The sequence below is a fragment of the Podarcis filfolensis genome, assembly GCF_964270895.1.
Source record: "Podarcis filfolensis genome assembly, chromosome: 8".
NCBI lineage: Eukaryota > Metazoa > Chordata > Lepidosauria > Squamata > Lacertidae > Podarcis > Podarcis filfolensis.
In genome coordinates, this window is record NC_139611.1 from 80,277,314 (window position 1) to 80,293,012 (window position 15,699).

Consider the following 15,699-nt stretch of genomic DNA (forward strand, 5'->3'; position numbering starts at 1 on the left):
GCATCCAGGGGTGTAGTGTGTGTGCATATAGTGTGAAAATAACATGGAAACATGGATTTTATTAGGGGGGGGGGAATACTTGAAAATGTGAACATTTGTCAAAACTATTTGGAAAAATGTGTATATCACATTAAATTTATTATATTTACATATATATGTAAATATATTATATTTGCATTAAAATGCAGGTGAATTTTCATGAGGAAGTTCCCTTTTCTTTCTTCTCCCTCAGCATTAATCCTTTAGTCACACAAGATGCAATTCCAAGGATTTCTGCCTGGCCGTTCCAGGAGGAGTTTCCTTTGTGTTTCTGTCTCAGTATCCGCAAGTCTTTCCCAGTATGAGAGTCCCTTGGGGACCAAGGCTGCTTCCTTTGTTCAGAACAAGGACTAGGATTTCCAGAAGGACCTGCCCTGCATTTACTCAGCACCATCTGAAAGGAAGAGATCAGATCAGGAAAGAGGCTTGAGGGCCCAGGAGAGGCCTCAGCAGCAGAGAGGAAGTTGCTGGGTCCATGTCTTATCTCTTTATCTCTTCGTAGATGGAAGGGATTCTGGGCTGCAAGGTCTAAAGAGAAAATGGAGATGGTCAGGTGGAAGCCACAGAGTCAAATCCATCTTTGCTTTCATTTGTTTTCCTGGCCAGAGTAAGAATACATTTATTTACGTATTTATATTCTTGGAAGCAGCACGGCTTGTAAGAAGAGAAGGAAATCAGAGCAAGTGTCTTTAAAGCACGTGGTTTATACTTTTAGGGAACTTGGGCGTCCTCTGCCTGGAATTTGGATAATTATGGAATACAGTGGTACGTCAGGTTAAGTATTTAATTTGTTCCGGAGGTCTGTTCTTAACCTGAAACTGTTCTTAACCTGAAGCACCACTTTAGCTAATGGGGCCTCCTGCTGCCGCCGCGCCACCGGAGCATGATTTCTGTTCTCATCCTGAAGCAAAGTTCTTAACCTGAAGCACTATTTCTGGGTTAGTGGAGTCTGTAACCTGAAGCATATGTAACCTGAAGCGTATGTAACCTGAGGTACCACTGTACAGGGCATGCCACTGGGAATTCAATGCGAAGGCGGAATTTCAGGTCCAGTTCCCTCAGGGCTTCTTTTGCAGTGTGAGCAGAGAAAAGCTTCACTTGCTGAAACACCCATTTCCACCTGATTGTACAAGCCTTCAGGAAACTTGCACACCTTTGCAGCTGGCCATCTAGCTGTATACATTTCTGTTCTGGAGGGAGAGATCCCTGCTTGAAATCTGGGAGAGCAGCTGCCATTCAATGTAGGCTTTACTGGGCTTGATAGACTAAAGGAGTGACTTGGTATTCGGCCACTTTCTATGTTCTGTTGGGTAGGTACATGAGGAAGACAATTGCCCATCAGGCCCTAAAATGTACGAGGCCATCTTAAGGCCAGCTTTCTGAGTTGTGTCTGTAACCCTGGGTTAATTGTGAGAGCCGCTGGTCGGCTCTTGTTAATACAGTGGTGCCTTGGTTCTCAAACTTAATCCGTTCCGGAAGTCTGTTCCCAAACCAAAGCGTTCCAAAACCAAGGCACGCTTTCCCATTGTAAGTAATGCAAAATGGATTAAGACATTCCAGACTTTACAAACAACCCCATTAAACAACAATTTAACATGCATTTTACTATCTAACGAGACCATTGATCCATAAAATGAAAGCAATGAACAATGCACTGCAGTCACATAATCAATCAATCAGTAGCTGAACTGCGTTCCACAGTCACCAAAACAAATCAAAAGAGCCGCAAAATTAAAAACGCAAAATAAATAGTAAAAACAGACAGACCTCAGCGTAACACTCAAATCAGAAGTGTAACACTCAAAACGGAGCATATTTGGCTTCTGAAAAACGTTCGCAAACCAGAACACTTACTTCTGGCTTTGCAGTGTTTGGATTCCAACTTGCTTGAGTACCAAGGCGTTTGAGAACCAAGGGACCACTGTAACAGATATTTTGTCATATTTGGCATTTCCAAACATTTTGAAGCACAAAGGACTCACCTCATATGTGTTGGCAGTGCTGGAGGAATTTTCAGGATGAACCTGGGTCAACGACAAAAATATGTTGAAGGTAGCACCTCACTGTAGCCCTGATGCCCAGTTCTTGCAGTGTGTCAGCGCAGAATTCAGAGAATTCAATTTCAATTATTATGGCCAGTTTCAAATGTGTGGCCAGCTGAACTTGGCCAGTTCCATTTTCTTAAGACCCACTTTAGGGGCACCTTAGCAGATGCTGAAACAGGGAGTGTTTTTCTGAAAACAAAAAGTTCTGTTTTTTGTTTTGTTTTCTAAACCCACTTTTCTTTCGCATCTTCGTGACTTAATTTGTCATTCCTTTCTGTGCTCCGCAGTTTAAATCATCTGGATTATGGAAATGGCACCCCTCATCTGCTCTCAAGGTCAGCTAAGTTAGCACTGACGCAAAAAATAAATGTTAAACAGCATGCTATTGTGGGCAATAGGGTTTTTTTTTTAAACTTATTAAATTTCCCCTGAAAATAGGAAACCCAGATCAAAGGGGTGGGGGTGGAGATGGCATTGCATTTAGATGCTGTTGGTGGCTGGTGATTGCTATATTTAGGGTGGCCCTATCTTACCCCAAACGACCATCTGGAGGCCCCCTGAGTCACTCACCTGTCCAGCTGGAAGAACGTTCTCATATATTTGAGGGGTGGATACAACCTGGGTGGAAGTTTTGTCATTTCGACGACAGACACCTGGAGGAGGGAGAAGTCTGGGAATAAACTCGTAATGTGGACCTCATATCCTACAACAGACCCTACAAATCTGCCCCCGAGAGCAGGGTAGCATCAAGCAAACTGCTGCAAGACCATTTCTTTATGCTTTTTAAGAAGCATTTGTTTGAATCTTGTCCTTGACAAGAAGGAGAAATGCAGTTTATTGATATTGATTGATTGCATCCTATCCCACCCTCTTCTCCAAGGAGCTCAGGGTGGTCCACACAGATCTGCTGCTCTGCATTTCGTCCTCACAACAACCCTGTGAGGTAGGTTTGGCTGAGAAGCAAAAAATGGCCCAAGGTCCTTCGTGGCCAAGTGGGGATTCAAACCCTGGTCTCCATGTTCCCAGGATGACACTCTAACCATGACACCGTTTCTTACACCAGTGTGGTGTAGTGGTTAAGAGCGGTGGACTCGTAATCTGGTGAACCGGGTTCGATTCCCCGCTCCTCCACATGCAGCTGCTGGGTGACCTTGGGCTAGTCATACTTCTCTGAAGTCTCTCAGCCCCACTCACCTCACAGAGTGTTTGTTGTGGGGGAGGAAGGGAAAGGAGAATGTTAGCCGCTTTGAGACTCCTTCGGGTAGTGATAAAGCGGGATATCAAATCCAAACTCTTCTTACACAGGCACACATGCTAGTCTCCCAACAGCTTACAGCCTAAAGGAGGTGACTCATTTAAATGTCAGTGCACTATGCCAATCATTCGGGGTTCCTTTTCCAGTCAGCAGAGTCACCCAGAAAGTCTTCTCATTTCAGCTCATGTGTTGATGAATTCCCACATGGGAATAAACACCTCACCCATTTCACTTCAGCTTAAATTACTTACTGCAGAATTAAAATTGCAACTTATAAAACTATTCGTCTAAGGGAAATAAAGTAAAAGTATATACAGCGAATCATTCCTCCTCTCTGTTCTTCACTAGAGTGTGTGAGTTGGAACCATTGGTGTAGTAGGAGATTAGCAGCCCAACTTAACAATGCATATTCTTGCTAGTTAGCATGAGAAGGGGTGAAGACCACAGAGCTGTATTGTTGATATGAGGGCTCCGCTTGCTCCAGCTCGTACACATGTCTGAGGCTGTTTTTACTGTAAATATAAGTATTTTACCTGCATAGTTTGTTTACAGCTGCTATTGCAGAGAACCAATGCATGACTATAAGTAAGTAAATCATATTTTAAACTTACTTCCCAGTCTGTTGCCTGATTCTTTGTCAAGAAAGGTAAGAAAGGGGGACACTGCTTACTTTGTAGCTGGGTTTTATCCAAAGACGGCTTCGCAATCCTTATGCTTTAATTTTCTGCTAAGGATGGGATCTTAAACTCTGTTCAGCTTGTGCAAGTGGGTGCCTGAAGGTAAGGTAAAGGTAAAGGGAGCCCTGACCGTTAGGCCCTCGCTTTATTGGCCGAGGGAGCCGGCGTACAGCTTCCGGGTCATGTGGCCAGCATGACTAAGCCGCTTCTGGCGAACCAGAGCAGTGCACGGAAACGCCGTTTACCTTCACGCCGGAGCGGTACCTATTTATCTACTTGCACTTTGATGTGCTTTTGAACTGCTAGGTTGGCAGGAGCAGGGACCAAGCAACGGGAGCTCACCTCGTTGCGGGGATTCGAACTGCCATCCTTCTGATCGGCAAGTCCTAGACTCTGTGGTTTAACCCACAGCGCCACCCGCGTCCCTGCCTGGAGGTATAAATTGCAATTAATATATCCTCTCCTAACTAGTAAAACTCATCCCACAGTTGATAGCAACATGTTGAGAGCTCCCTGCAGTCTACAACCAGCTCTGGTTTTACTCACGGAGAAAGACGTAAGTCAGTGTTCCCACTAGCACCAATATCACAGCCAGGGACCCGATAACAGTCCCAGCGAGGGCTCCAGCAGAACCAGAAGAGGAAGAAGAAGAACCATCTGAAGAATCTGAAGAGCAAAGGACTTTTTTTCATGATTTTGCATTAAGGGTTGACAATAATCTCTCCCTCTAAAAGCACTAAAGGAAGGAAAGTCAATATGTTAGAATTACCCAGCTTTTGGGGCAGAGAGGCAGCAGCATATAATGTCCAGAAATGAGTGCAGCTCTTCCTGGCTCACATAAGATTGGCTAGAAAATAAGCCAAGGTGTTGCCCTCCAAAAGGTGAGAAATAGTTCTTCCTCGGACTCAGTGTCCAGTCTAGAGATTTTCTCTTTCTTTCTTTCTGAATGTTTTTTATTAAATATTCTCTTGGTTTATGAAAGAACATGCGTCGTCTCTTTTTTCACGTTGTAGTGTCTTTTTTATCATCTGATGTGAGACATTGGTGCTGCATAAAACCCAACATACACCCTAAATATTACCACCCAACCCCCTCTCCCCACCTTCTTCTTCCCCAGTCTAGCAATATTCCTTGATTCTTCCAGCTCCCCCAAGCTCTTCTCCCACACTCAGCTATGTGGGCCGCATAACAAGCTATAGGCCCTTTGAGCATTGAAAGCAGCTGTCCCATATGTGCCAACATTTCTCTGATGAAACACCATAATCTACCTCCACACAAAAAGTGATAGGGAGTTAGAAACCACTAGCATGGAGAGCAGAGTCAGGAGGAAACGTGTTCCTGGTTTATTAGTGGATTACTCACACGCTATAGTTATCTTACTGGGGTTGCTTATAGCATTACTGACAGGGTTGACTGCCTGACACGTATAGATCCCTTCGTCCTCTTTGGTGATGCCAGTTATCATGAGGGTTCGGTTCTGCTCAGAAATCCCAGTCTTAGGTGGGACAGGATTACCATCCTTGAACCAAAGGATGGAGACGTCAAAGTGGTCAGAGGTGTTGCAGTGTAAGGTGACAGTTGTGTTCTCTGCCACTAGGAATTCTGTCGGCTGCAGAACTGGGTTGGAGAGGATTTCTGCAGATGAAACAGAAAGACAGTCATCATTTGTGGGTCCTCATGGTCACTGAATCTGGTTATGGTCTCTTTAAGAGAAGCCATCAAAGAAAAAAATTTTGAGCCACTGACATGTGGTGTTGTTATTGTTTAGTTGTTTTGTCATGTCTGACTCTTCGTGGCCCCATGGACCAGAGCACGCCAGGCACTCCTGTCTTCCACTGCCTCCTGCAATTTGGTCAAACTCATGCTGGTAGCTTCGAAAACACTGTCCAACTATCTCGTCCTCTGTCATCCCCTTCTTCTTGTGCCCTCAATCTTTCCCAACATCAGGGTCTTTTCCAGGGAGTCTTCTCTTCTCATGAGGTGGCCAAAGTATTGGAGCCTCAGCTTCAGGATCTGTCCTTCCAGTGAGCACTCAGGGCTGTTTTCCTTAAGAATGGATCGGTTTGATCTTCTTGCAGTCCATGGGACTCTCAAGAGTCTCCTCCAAACCATATGTTAGTGCATATTAATTGCTTTAAAAAATGCTTTTAAATGAATATAACTCCCCCTCCCCCCCAAAACCCCCTCAAACATTTCCCCATTAAACAGCTAAAAAGGCAGTTGCAAGACTAGCGTATTCTGGTATAGTTTTCTGATGAAAAAATGAATAATTTTGTAGGGCCTCATTCTTGGGGCAGAGGAATTGTGTTTAGGACAAATTCAAGAGCCACACCCCGCCCTCCCCAAGGAGGAAGGCACAGAACTCTCCACCTCAGAGTGCAGAGGAGATAGATTTGGGTGCATAAGAAGTAAGAATGACTGGAGAGCAAGTTAATCATACCTGAAACGGTGATGTTTGTAGCCCCTGTGCTGGTAACCCCAGGACCTTCTGGTTTAAATGAATAGATTCCAGAGTCATCTGGCTTTAAATCTGTGATGTAAAGGGAGCAATCTGGCTTCACAGTTTCCCTGCCAGTGTAGGCAGTTCCCTCGGCCTGACCACTAGGAGTTAGGAAAAATGTAATAATAATGTTTTTTTCTTCAATTATCCCTCGGTACCATTTGCAGGTACCAAGCTTCTTCAGATCAAAACCTTCTGGTGTTAAGGTGACACTATCTCCTTCTTTCAGCAGTTCGGGAACAACTCTGATACTTATTCCAGTTGTCTCCTGGCCTCGAGTCAACAGGAAGCAGGAACTCAGGACGGAGGCTGCAGTGTGGAGAAGAAAACGAAAGACATGTTCTGCTAAAGAAGAAGAAAAAACGCATTTCCTGGAGCCATCCAACCTCTGCTGAAATGTCACGGCACACTCTGAATATCCCAGTTCGTAACAGTGATTCCCCCCAAGAGCTTCCTGCAAACACTAAGTGTAGCCCTTACTTTATTGAGCAAGCAAGAAGGCAGTTCCTTTCCTGGCAGCTCAGCCTCAGCCTTCTTCTGGGGCAGGCATGAAGAAAGGGGAAGCGCTCTTGCATTTCCCCTTCCAGGACCCTCCCGTGTTTCTAGGTAAGCAAACATTAACATAAAGGGGTCCAGTGAAGGAGGTCTGGGCATCTGTCTGTGTTTACCTCCTTCAGGGACTCAGGATGATTTCTTTCTTTTCTTTCTTTTCTTTACAATTTTTCATTTTTAACAAATGAACATAATAAGCTGATTTATAAATCCTTTATGTACTTTCACCATACCACAAATACACGTGCCAGCCAAATATATTGCGTGGCGATCCCCGCCCCTTCCCACCGTTAGAGTAAATAAAGACAACGGACACCAGAATTAAGGTTAATGGGCGAAAAATGGCCACATTTATTGATTACAGGAAAGAGCGGTATTGGCTTTAGGCATTGGCCCTATCAGACTGTCGGTATAAAACCGTGAAGGGTTAAGCACCAACAGGGGGAGCCCCCGAGATGCACATCCCTAGGCGCTCCCCGAGGGGTTACCGCTTGGGAGCGCGCTTTAAGCCCTAGCCTCCGTAGGTTTCGGACGAGGCGACGCCCCCCGGAGTCCTTTAATGAACTACCCTTCAACATTTGGGGGAGGTGATGGCGTTCCTCCCCCCAACTCATTTGCATACTAATAATTCCCCTGCCAATGCCCAACCGCCAAAACCAAAGGTGTTGTGAAGTTTTGCTATGAGGTAGGCGAAAAAACCAAGTGGCTTCCAAAATACAGCCAGTTAGCCAAATGGAAAAATTCCTACCAGGCCCCTTGCGGTGACCAGCCGAAGCCCATAGCAAAGCCCGAATGCTACCTAGAGGGAGGGTGGGTGGGAAACCGCAGCTGCTAGAAGGAAGGAAAGGGGCGAGCTAGGGCTGCCCTGACCTTAAATTGCCCCTTAGTAAGCCAGCCCCCTCCGCCAGCCGATTGGCCGATTGGCTGGTGGAGTGACTAATGAATATTGATGACTGGGAATTCCCTGATTCCCGCGGGACTGTCGCCAGCCCCGCGAGGCTGTGGGCAGGGCGTGAGCCTGCAACCCCCCCTCCTTATGTCGGGAGTGGCTTTATCATGACATTCCAAGACTTTAATATGTGGATTCTTCTGTGACAACCATTCCTTCAACCAGCACGGACAGGAAGCTTCATCATATAATCTCATATCCGACAGGGAAAAAACCTCTTCTCTCTTTCTCATCTATCAATATTTTATATTTTATTCTTGGTTTTTACTCTTGCCAGATATATTTCAAAATATATTTTTGCCTTTTATTGAAACAATCTGTCTTGCCGATCACCGGTATTGATTGAAACAAAAATAACATTCATTTTAATACATGGTTCCTTTCTTCACACAAAGTGCTCACTGGGCACTAAGAATCCTTCTACCATTTTTTTTTTTTAATTTCCCCCAGGAATCCAGCCTGCCCCTTAAGTACTACCTCTCTACCTTCCTCCAGAGCTGCTTTTCTAGAACGCTCTGAGGCATTGTCAAAGTCATCCCCCACCCAACTCAGCTGTATGTAGCCATGTGTCCAACATTTCTCCAATGAATATGGGGACATACTAAGGAAAAGCAGGATATTCCAGGATCAAATAAGGAACTGGCTTCTGTAAATCCGGGACTGTATCTGGAAAACAGGGACACCTGGAGGGTCTGTATGTAACTCCATCTGCAGTCTTTCAGAACTCTTACCAGAAACCCCTGTGGAAATGGGGCCCTGATTCTGCATTCAAGTAGGTAGGAAACAGAGGGTGAAGCGGTGCGGCCCTTAGTGGGACTTGCCAATTTTGCATTTCAATGCAAGTTTAAGTACATATTTTAAATGCTTTTTCTTGTGAATTAACACAATGGTCTAGTTTGAATTCCTGAGAAGGACACCACAACAACATTTGGAGGAGCATGAAATCTGGCAGTGAGTGAGGTTTAGACCTCTGCATTAGTCTGAGAGGTGCAGATCTATATTAGAACTAAAAGACCAAATTCCTCCAGCATCCTCATCCTACCCCAAAGCTCAGCTGCATGTAACTCCACCTGCTCCCTTCCAGGGCTCTTACCAGCAACCCCTTTGGAAATGGGGTCCGGATTCTGCATCCTAGTAGGTAGGAAACCGAGGGTGCAACAGGGTGGTCCCTAGCAAGCCTTTTGCATATAAATACATGTTTAAAAAGTGATTTTTCACTCAAAACAACACCTTCCTCTATGAAATCAGGTGCAGAGTTAGGTTTCGACATCTGCGTTAGTGGGAGAGATACAGATCTCAGCTAAAAGACCAAATTCCTCCAACATCCTCAACTCCCCCCAAATAAGTCCTTCCCATTGCAGGGTGCTGACCTCTCACCTGCTAAGGGCAGCATCTTCCAGGAGACATTCCAGCCATGGGATCTGCGTGGCCTGTCCATCTTGTGGGTGTACTTCCTGGAGAATCGATCTGGCTCTCTGTCCCTTGACAGCTCGGGCTCTGGGGTCTTTCTCTGCTCCTTGCCTATTATCTGGTTCCAGCACCACTGCTGGCTCCAAGTGAGTCTCCGATCAGAGAAACAGGAACTTGGCTGCTGAATTTTCAGCACTGGGTTTCCCCCCAAGGGTTGGAAATCATCCAAACAAAGCTCTTTCATTAACTTCCTCCTATGCCCTTACTAGCCAAGGCAACCCTTCAACTATTTGTTCAAATACAACTCAGCAGCACCCGCCTCAAAAAACGACAGCAAAGATGCAGTCCGGGTTGCAAGAGTACAAAGAGGGAGACTGAAACCGAGAGTTGAGTTCTTGCTGCAACCTTTGAACAATTATAGCGACACAATTCTCTTTTTGTTTTCCAGCATTTTTCCTCATCGTCCAAGACTTGTGGTTGATGTGGAGCAAGAGAGAAGGTCACTACCACCATTTAGACTTGTGTTTTGGTACCAAAATAAGGCCTTTCTATCTCTTTCACCACCTCCTTTCTCTCTCTGTCTCCCATTGCTCTGTTCCTCCTTATAGAGTTCCTGTGTTTCTTGCATGTTCACACCCCTTGGGTACTATTTGGATGTCCCCTCAAATGACTAAAATGGACCAGCTACTCCTTGGGTCTTTCTTCCCCATTTCTACGCATGTGTGATGTACGCATGTGAGATCCTGTAGACCGGGGTGGTTCAACTTTTCATAGCAAGTGGCCCGCAAGAAGACATTGGCAAGGAACCCACAGTGTACACACTGCCTTGTCACACGGGGAAGGGGGTTGGAGCAAAGTGACACTAACATTTGATGGCCCTGCCCAGCCCTCACACTGCCTTCCTAAAACCCCCCAAGCGAGGTGCCGGGCTTTGGGTGTGGGATGTGATCCATGAGAGGCAGTCAAGTACAACATTCCTTGTAATGCTTGAGAAGTCATGCGAGGGAATGTTTGGTCCAGCCAGTCGAAACTTCCTGTTCCTCTTGGCTGGAGCATCCTTCCTTTTGCATGTGATAGACGGTGGGTGTGACCTAACCTGTCCCCGTAAGAAAAGGACGAGTCACGCAGCACACCTCTCTCTTTTTGACCAGCTTTTAGCTAGGACTGCTCTGCTAGCTCTCAGCTAGCAGAAGCACTGGGATTATTCCCCCATATGGGGTAGATCCACATGTACGTACAGTCATACCTCTTGTTATGTTAGGTTCAGGTTACGTTCTTTCAGGATACGTACTGCGGTGACCCGGAAGTAACCCTTTCCATTACTTCCGGGTTTCACCACTCGCTCATGCGCAGACGCTCAAAATGATGTCACACGTGTGCGCAGAAACGGTGAATCGTAACTCGCGCATGCGCAGACGTGGGTTGCGTTCTGCTCAGGTTGCAAACGGGGCTCCGGAACGGATCCCGTTCGCAACCAGAGGTACCACTGTATTTGTAACTAAGTCTGCCTTCAGGAATCCAACTGTGAACTGATGTGAGTAAACTTCTTTTATTGATTTTGAATAAGATTGTGGTGTCTTTATTCTTTTAAGAGGGATTTAAGGGAACTTACCAGGAACGTACAATTCAATCTGAGACAGACTGAATTGTATAGTAGTGAGAGGCTCACACGAGCCTGCAACCAGCTATCTGCTGTGCATGAAAAGGGGAATGTAACTCTGCTACGTAAAGGAACTTGCTAGCGCAAGTTAGGAAGGATATTAATAAACAATATATCTTCTCCTGCCACCCTGAACATTCCCACATTAGGAAGGAGGCACGAGGCTCTGGCAGGGTCCTGGCATCCTTCCAGCTCTCTCTCTCAAACATTTTTTTAATTCAATTTCACTTTTAACATTTATCATCATAATCATCATAACATTTATCATCACAATCATTTTACAAATAGGATTCTCAAAATCCCCGAACTTCCCTCCATGGTTTTCCCAGATATTCTTTTCAAACTGCTTCATATCATATTCTCCATCTTTTCCTAAAACTCAGTTTTTTATCATAGTTCTCTGTGGTGTAGTGGTTAAGAGCGGTAGACTCGTAATCTGGGGAACCGGGTTCGCGTCTCCGCTCCTCCACATGCAGCTGCTGGGTGACCTTGGGCTAGTCACACTTCTCTGAAGTCTCTCAGCCCCACTCACCTCACAGAGTGTTTGTTGTGGGGAAGGAAGGGAAAAGGAGATTGTTAGCCGCTTTGAGACTCCTTAAGGGGAGTGAAAGGTGGGATATCAAATCCAAACTCTTCTCTTCTTCTTCTCTTCTTCATTGCAAGTGTTTTCAAAATCCTGCTAATATTTTCAATTGTTTACATCAGTGGGCTTCTCTGTCACCATGTTACATCTTCTCTACGCAGACTTTGTCTCTTCACTCCGGGGTCTGGAGAGAAAACGGGGGTTCATCAGGTTGGAAACTTCAAAGTCAACCCTGTTTTGGTGTTGCTTTTATTTGCTTTCCTGGGAAGCATCAGAGAACAGTTGATCACATGGGTTGTTTTCCCCCCCTTAGAAGCAGAATGCACTTTTGAAAGAGGAGCCAATAAATGCAAGTGCTCTCTTGTTGGTTGGTTTATACTGGCTGGAGAATCCAGGCATCCTTTACATGGAGTTTAGGACTTCCATCCAGTGCAACACTGAGTAACTTGTTCCGTTAGTGCAAGGATTTATGCTTGCTCAATGGAACTTTCTCCTGTACTCCCATGTGTCCCCTAAATCTGTTCTGGGCTTTCCCTGATCCTCCAGAGCAGATTTGAGGGAAGGAGAAAGGAAGTCCATTGTGCAAGTGTAAATCCTTCTGCTAATGGAACGAGTACCAGGGATGCCATCCTACGGGCTGTACCAAATACGTCTACTTACAGAGAGGCCCATTTGAATGGATTAATCTAAGTGAGTCATGCCCTATATTTTCAGTGGGTGTTTTTTTCATATCCGACATCCAGGTGTCACACACAATGTTGTGACGTTGCACGTGATGCCTGGATGCAACGCAAGCCCCCACAATCTCTTTCTCGAGTCGGCGTGCCTGCCCTCAGGTCACTTCTCTCCCACCTCTGCTCCCGTGGAAAAACTGAAAGAGAGAAAGCGTGTACACACGAGTTTCCCTTTTCCAAGGGATCTCAGTAAAATCCAAATAGAATGAATCTGAACCTTGGAAAGGTCATAGAGCTGAAGGAGGAAGTGGGAAAGAGCGTCTCTCTTCCAGCTTTCATTCTTCAGCTTTGTTTGCTTTTCAAGGGAAAAATGGGTAACCATTCTCACCACCTCAGGGGACCTGAGGGTTGCCATTGCCTTTTGGTGATCCTCAGCTTAACTCATTTAATCTAGCCTATAAATTACCCAGAGCAGGTTCCTTTATATTCTCTTTAATTAGAACACCAAGCTTAATGACAGCACTGAAAGGAAAGACTGCTTCGTTGCAGGGGTGCCTTACAAAGCTCATCTAAGGCCTTACCTGTCTGGAATGGCAACGTTTTCATAGGCAGGAGGGTCACATGTTGGCGGTTCAGGTGCCTCAACAGTGGAAGTATTTTCAGTCAGACATCGGCCACCTGAGGGAGAGAGGCTACTGGGAACCAAATCTTAACATTCAAGCTCTCCATTAGTTGTTACTTTTTAAGAATATATGATATGTGTTGCTTAGCGTACTGGACCAGGAGCTGGGAGACAAGGGTTCAAATCCTCACTTGGCCACCTGAAGTCCACCGAGTGACCTCGGGCCAGTCGCTACCTCTGAGCTTAACCTCCCTCGCAAAAGTTGTTGTGAGGATAAGATGCAACGGGGAAGAACCAACATACACTACCTTGAGCTCATTGTAGGAAAAGTGGGGCAGAAATAAATAATAATAATAATAATAATAATAATAATAATAATAATAATATGCTGCCCATCTGACTGGGTAGCTCCAGCCATTCTGGGTGGTTGAAAAATAATAATAAATAAATAGTAAAAGCACAATAGAACACCACATGCTAAAAACTACCCTGAACAGGGCTGCCTTCAAAAATGCAGTACAGTGGTACCTCGGGTTACGAACGCTTCAACTTATGTTTTTTCGGGTTACAAACGATTGTAACCCGGAGGTAAGTTGTCCAAGCTCTCTGGGGCCTTGCCGCTGCCTGGAGGCAAACCCGGACACTGGCGGGGCCTACGGAGCTCTCTGAGGCCTCCGCGAATGCAGGGAACCAAGCCCCGACATCCGCAGTGCCTAGAGCGGCTCCGTGAATGCCAGGAACCAAGCCCCAACAATTGCGGTGCCTAGAGCGGCTCCGCTAATGCCGTGTTTATGGGAGACAATCTTATTCGGCTATGAGTGATTGCCAAAGAGAAGAGAGAGACCTTGTGAAGTCGAGTATACCTGAAACATTAATTTTGGCTGAAAGTCTCCATTTTAAGTCTAATGAAATGTTCTATACAGATTCTAAAGCAATTTCCCATTATTTGGGCTGTATGGCACATTCTAACTCTCTATTCTGTTCCTATGTCCCCACACTGCTTATTCCCTGCCCCCCCCACTGCCCCCAATACGGATTTGTAAGCAACAGCCCCAGCTTTAACTTTCTAGCAATTAGTTCTAGCTTGCAGCTTTCATTGTCATACTCACGGCATCTGTAGAGCGAGACCCCCAGCCCAGTCAATGACAGGATCAGAATCAAGATCCCAGCAGTGATCTTAGCAATGTCCTCTGCCTTCCAAGCAGCTTGACTTGAACGAGAACCTGGAATCGAAAAATGTCCTTTTGAGGGCTGCAGTGGCCAGATTAATGGTTGTGTTTACCTTTAGAACTCAATTAATCAGTATTCTAAAACCACTGTGCCGACTGCCGGTTTGTATCCAGGGCGAATTCAAGGTGCCCATGCTAGTGTTTAAAGCCCCAAACAACATAGGTCCCAAATATCTGGAAAGCTGCCTCCTTCCCTACAGACCACCCTTAGTGTTACGATTGGCAGAGGGATCCTTCTTTGTAGTTCCTCTACCCTCAGTTGTCGAGGGAGTCAGCCAGGACTCGGCATTCTCTGTGGCAGCCCTCAAACTGTAGAATATCTTCCCCACAGAAATATTCCTAGCACCTTCTCTATACAGCTTTTGGTGAATGCTGAAGGCGCAACTTTTTACATGGCGTGTATATGTTCTAGGACCAACCCTATCTCTGAAGGTGGAAAATTGCAGCTGCCAGGCGGGTTTGCCCTCAGCACCTCTCATTTTGCAAAATAGCTAATCACTAACTGTGGGTTAAACCACAGAGCCTAGGACTTGCCGATCAGAAGGTCAGCGGTTCGAATCCCCGTGGCGGGGTGAGCTCCCGTTGCTCGGTCCCTGCTCCTGCCAACCTAGCAGTTTGAAAGCACATCACAGTGCAAGTAGATAAATAGGTACCACTCCGGCGGTAAGGCAAATGGTGTTTCAGTGCGCTGCTCTGGTTCTCCAGAAGCGGCTTAGTCATGCTGGCCACATGACCCGGAAGCTGTACGCTGGCTCCCTTGACCAATAAAGCGAGATGAGCACAGCAACCCCAGAGTCAGCCACGACTGGACCTAATGGTCAGGGGTCCCTTATACCCTTTACCTTTAACAGTCTCAAACACCCACTAATCAACATTTAGTAATCCCTAACATGTTCAAAAGCACATCAAAGTACAAGTAGCTAAATAGGTACTGGTCCGGCGGGAAGGTAAACGGCGTTTCCGTGTGCTGCTCTGGTTCGCCAGAAGCGGCTTAGTCATGCTGGCCACATGACCTGGAAAAACTGTCTGTGGACAAACGCTGGCTCCCTCCGGCCAGTAAAGCGAGATGAGCGCTGCAACCCCAGAGTCGTTCGCGACTGGACTTAACTGTCAGGGGTCCTTAACCTTTTTTTTAACATCTCTTGGACGCACACAACCCACCCACCCCAAGAGAGGAGAATAGGAATTGCCAGCATGGTCAGGCTAGGATTACTCACTTATTACGCTGGGATTGCTTATGGCGTTGCTAATGGGGTTTCTGGCCTCGCAGGTATAGGTCCCCCATTCATCTTTGGAGGCTCCAGCTAGAGTGAGGGTTCTGTTCTGCTCAGAGAGTCCTGCTTGAGCTTGGAGGAGCTCCCCATCCTTGAACCAGAAGACTTTGACATTGGAGCTGTCCGAGGTGCTACAGCGCAAGGTGACGCTCCTGTTCTCTGCCAGCACCGATTCTACAGGCAACAGAACTGGTCTGGAGAGGATTTCTGTACAAAGAATAGAAAGAGGC

General features: G+C 46.0%; 1 protein-coding gene across 4 annotated transcripts; it reads right to left on the bottom strand.

Moving 5' to 3' along the window:
* Positions 1–39: 39 nt before the first annotated feature.
* LOC310768774 (cell adhesion molecule CEACAM7-like) lies at positions 40–9,671 on the bottom strand (the record flags this gene model as incomplete). 4 transcript variants are annotated; one of them, XM_083627535.1, is made up of 7 exons in its annotated part: positions 40–433; positions 2,022–2,063; positions 2,655–2,737; positions 4,563–4,682; positions 5,379–5,651; positions 6,457–6,825; positions 9,395–9,671. In XM_083627535.1, 7 exons carry the CDS (start codon positions 9,669–9,671, stop codon positions 197–199), a joined length of 1,401 nt encoding a protein of 466 aa, XP_083483661.1. In that variant the 3' UTR covers positions 40–196. The 4 variants fall into 4 exon arrangements, with proteins under 4 accessions (XP_083483661.1, XP_083483664.1, XP_083483662.1 ...); XM_083627537.1 differs by having other exon boundaries at positions 291–567; XM_083627538.1 differs by lacking the exon at positions 5,379–5,651.
* Positions 9,672–15,699: the final 6,028 nt, after the last annotated feature.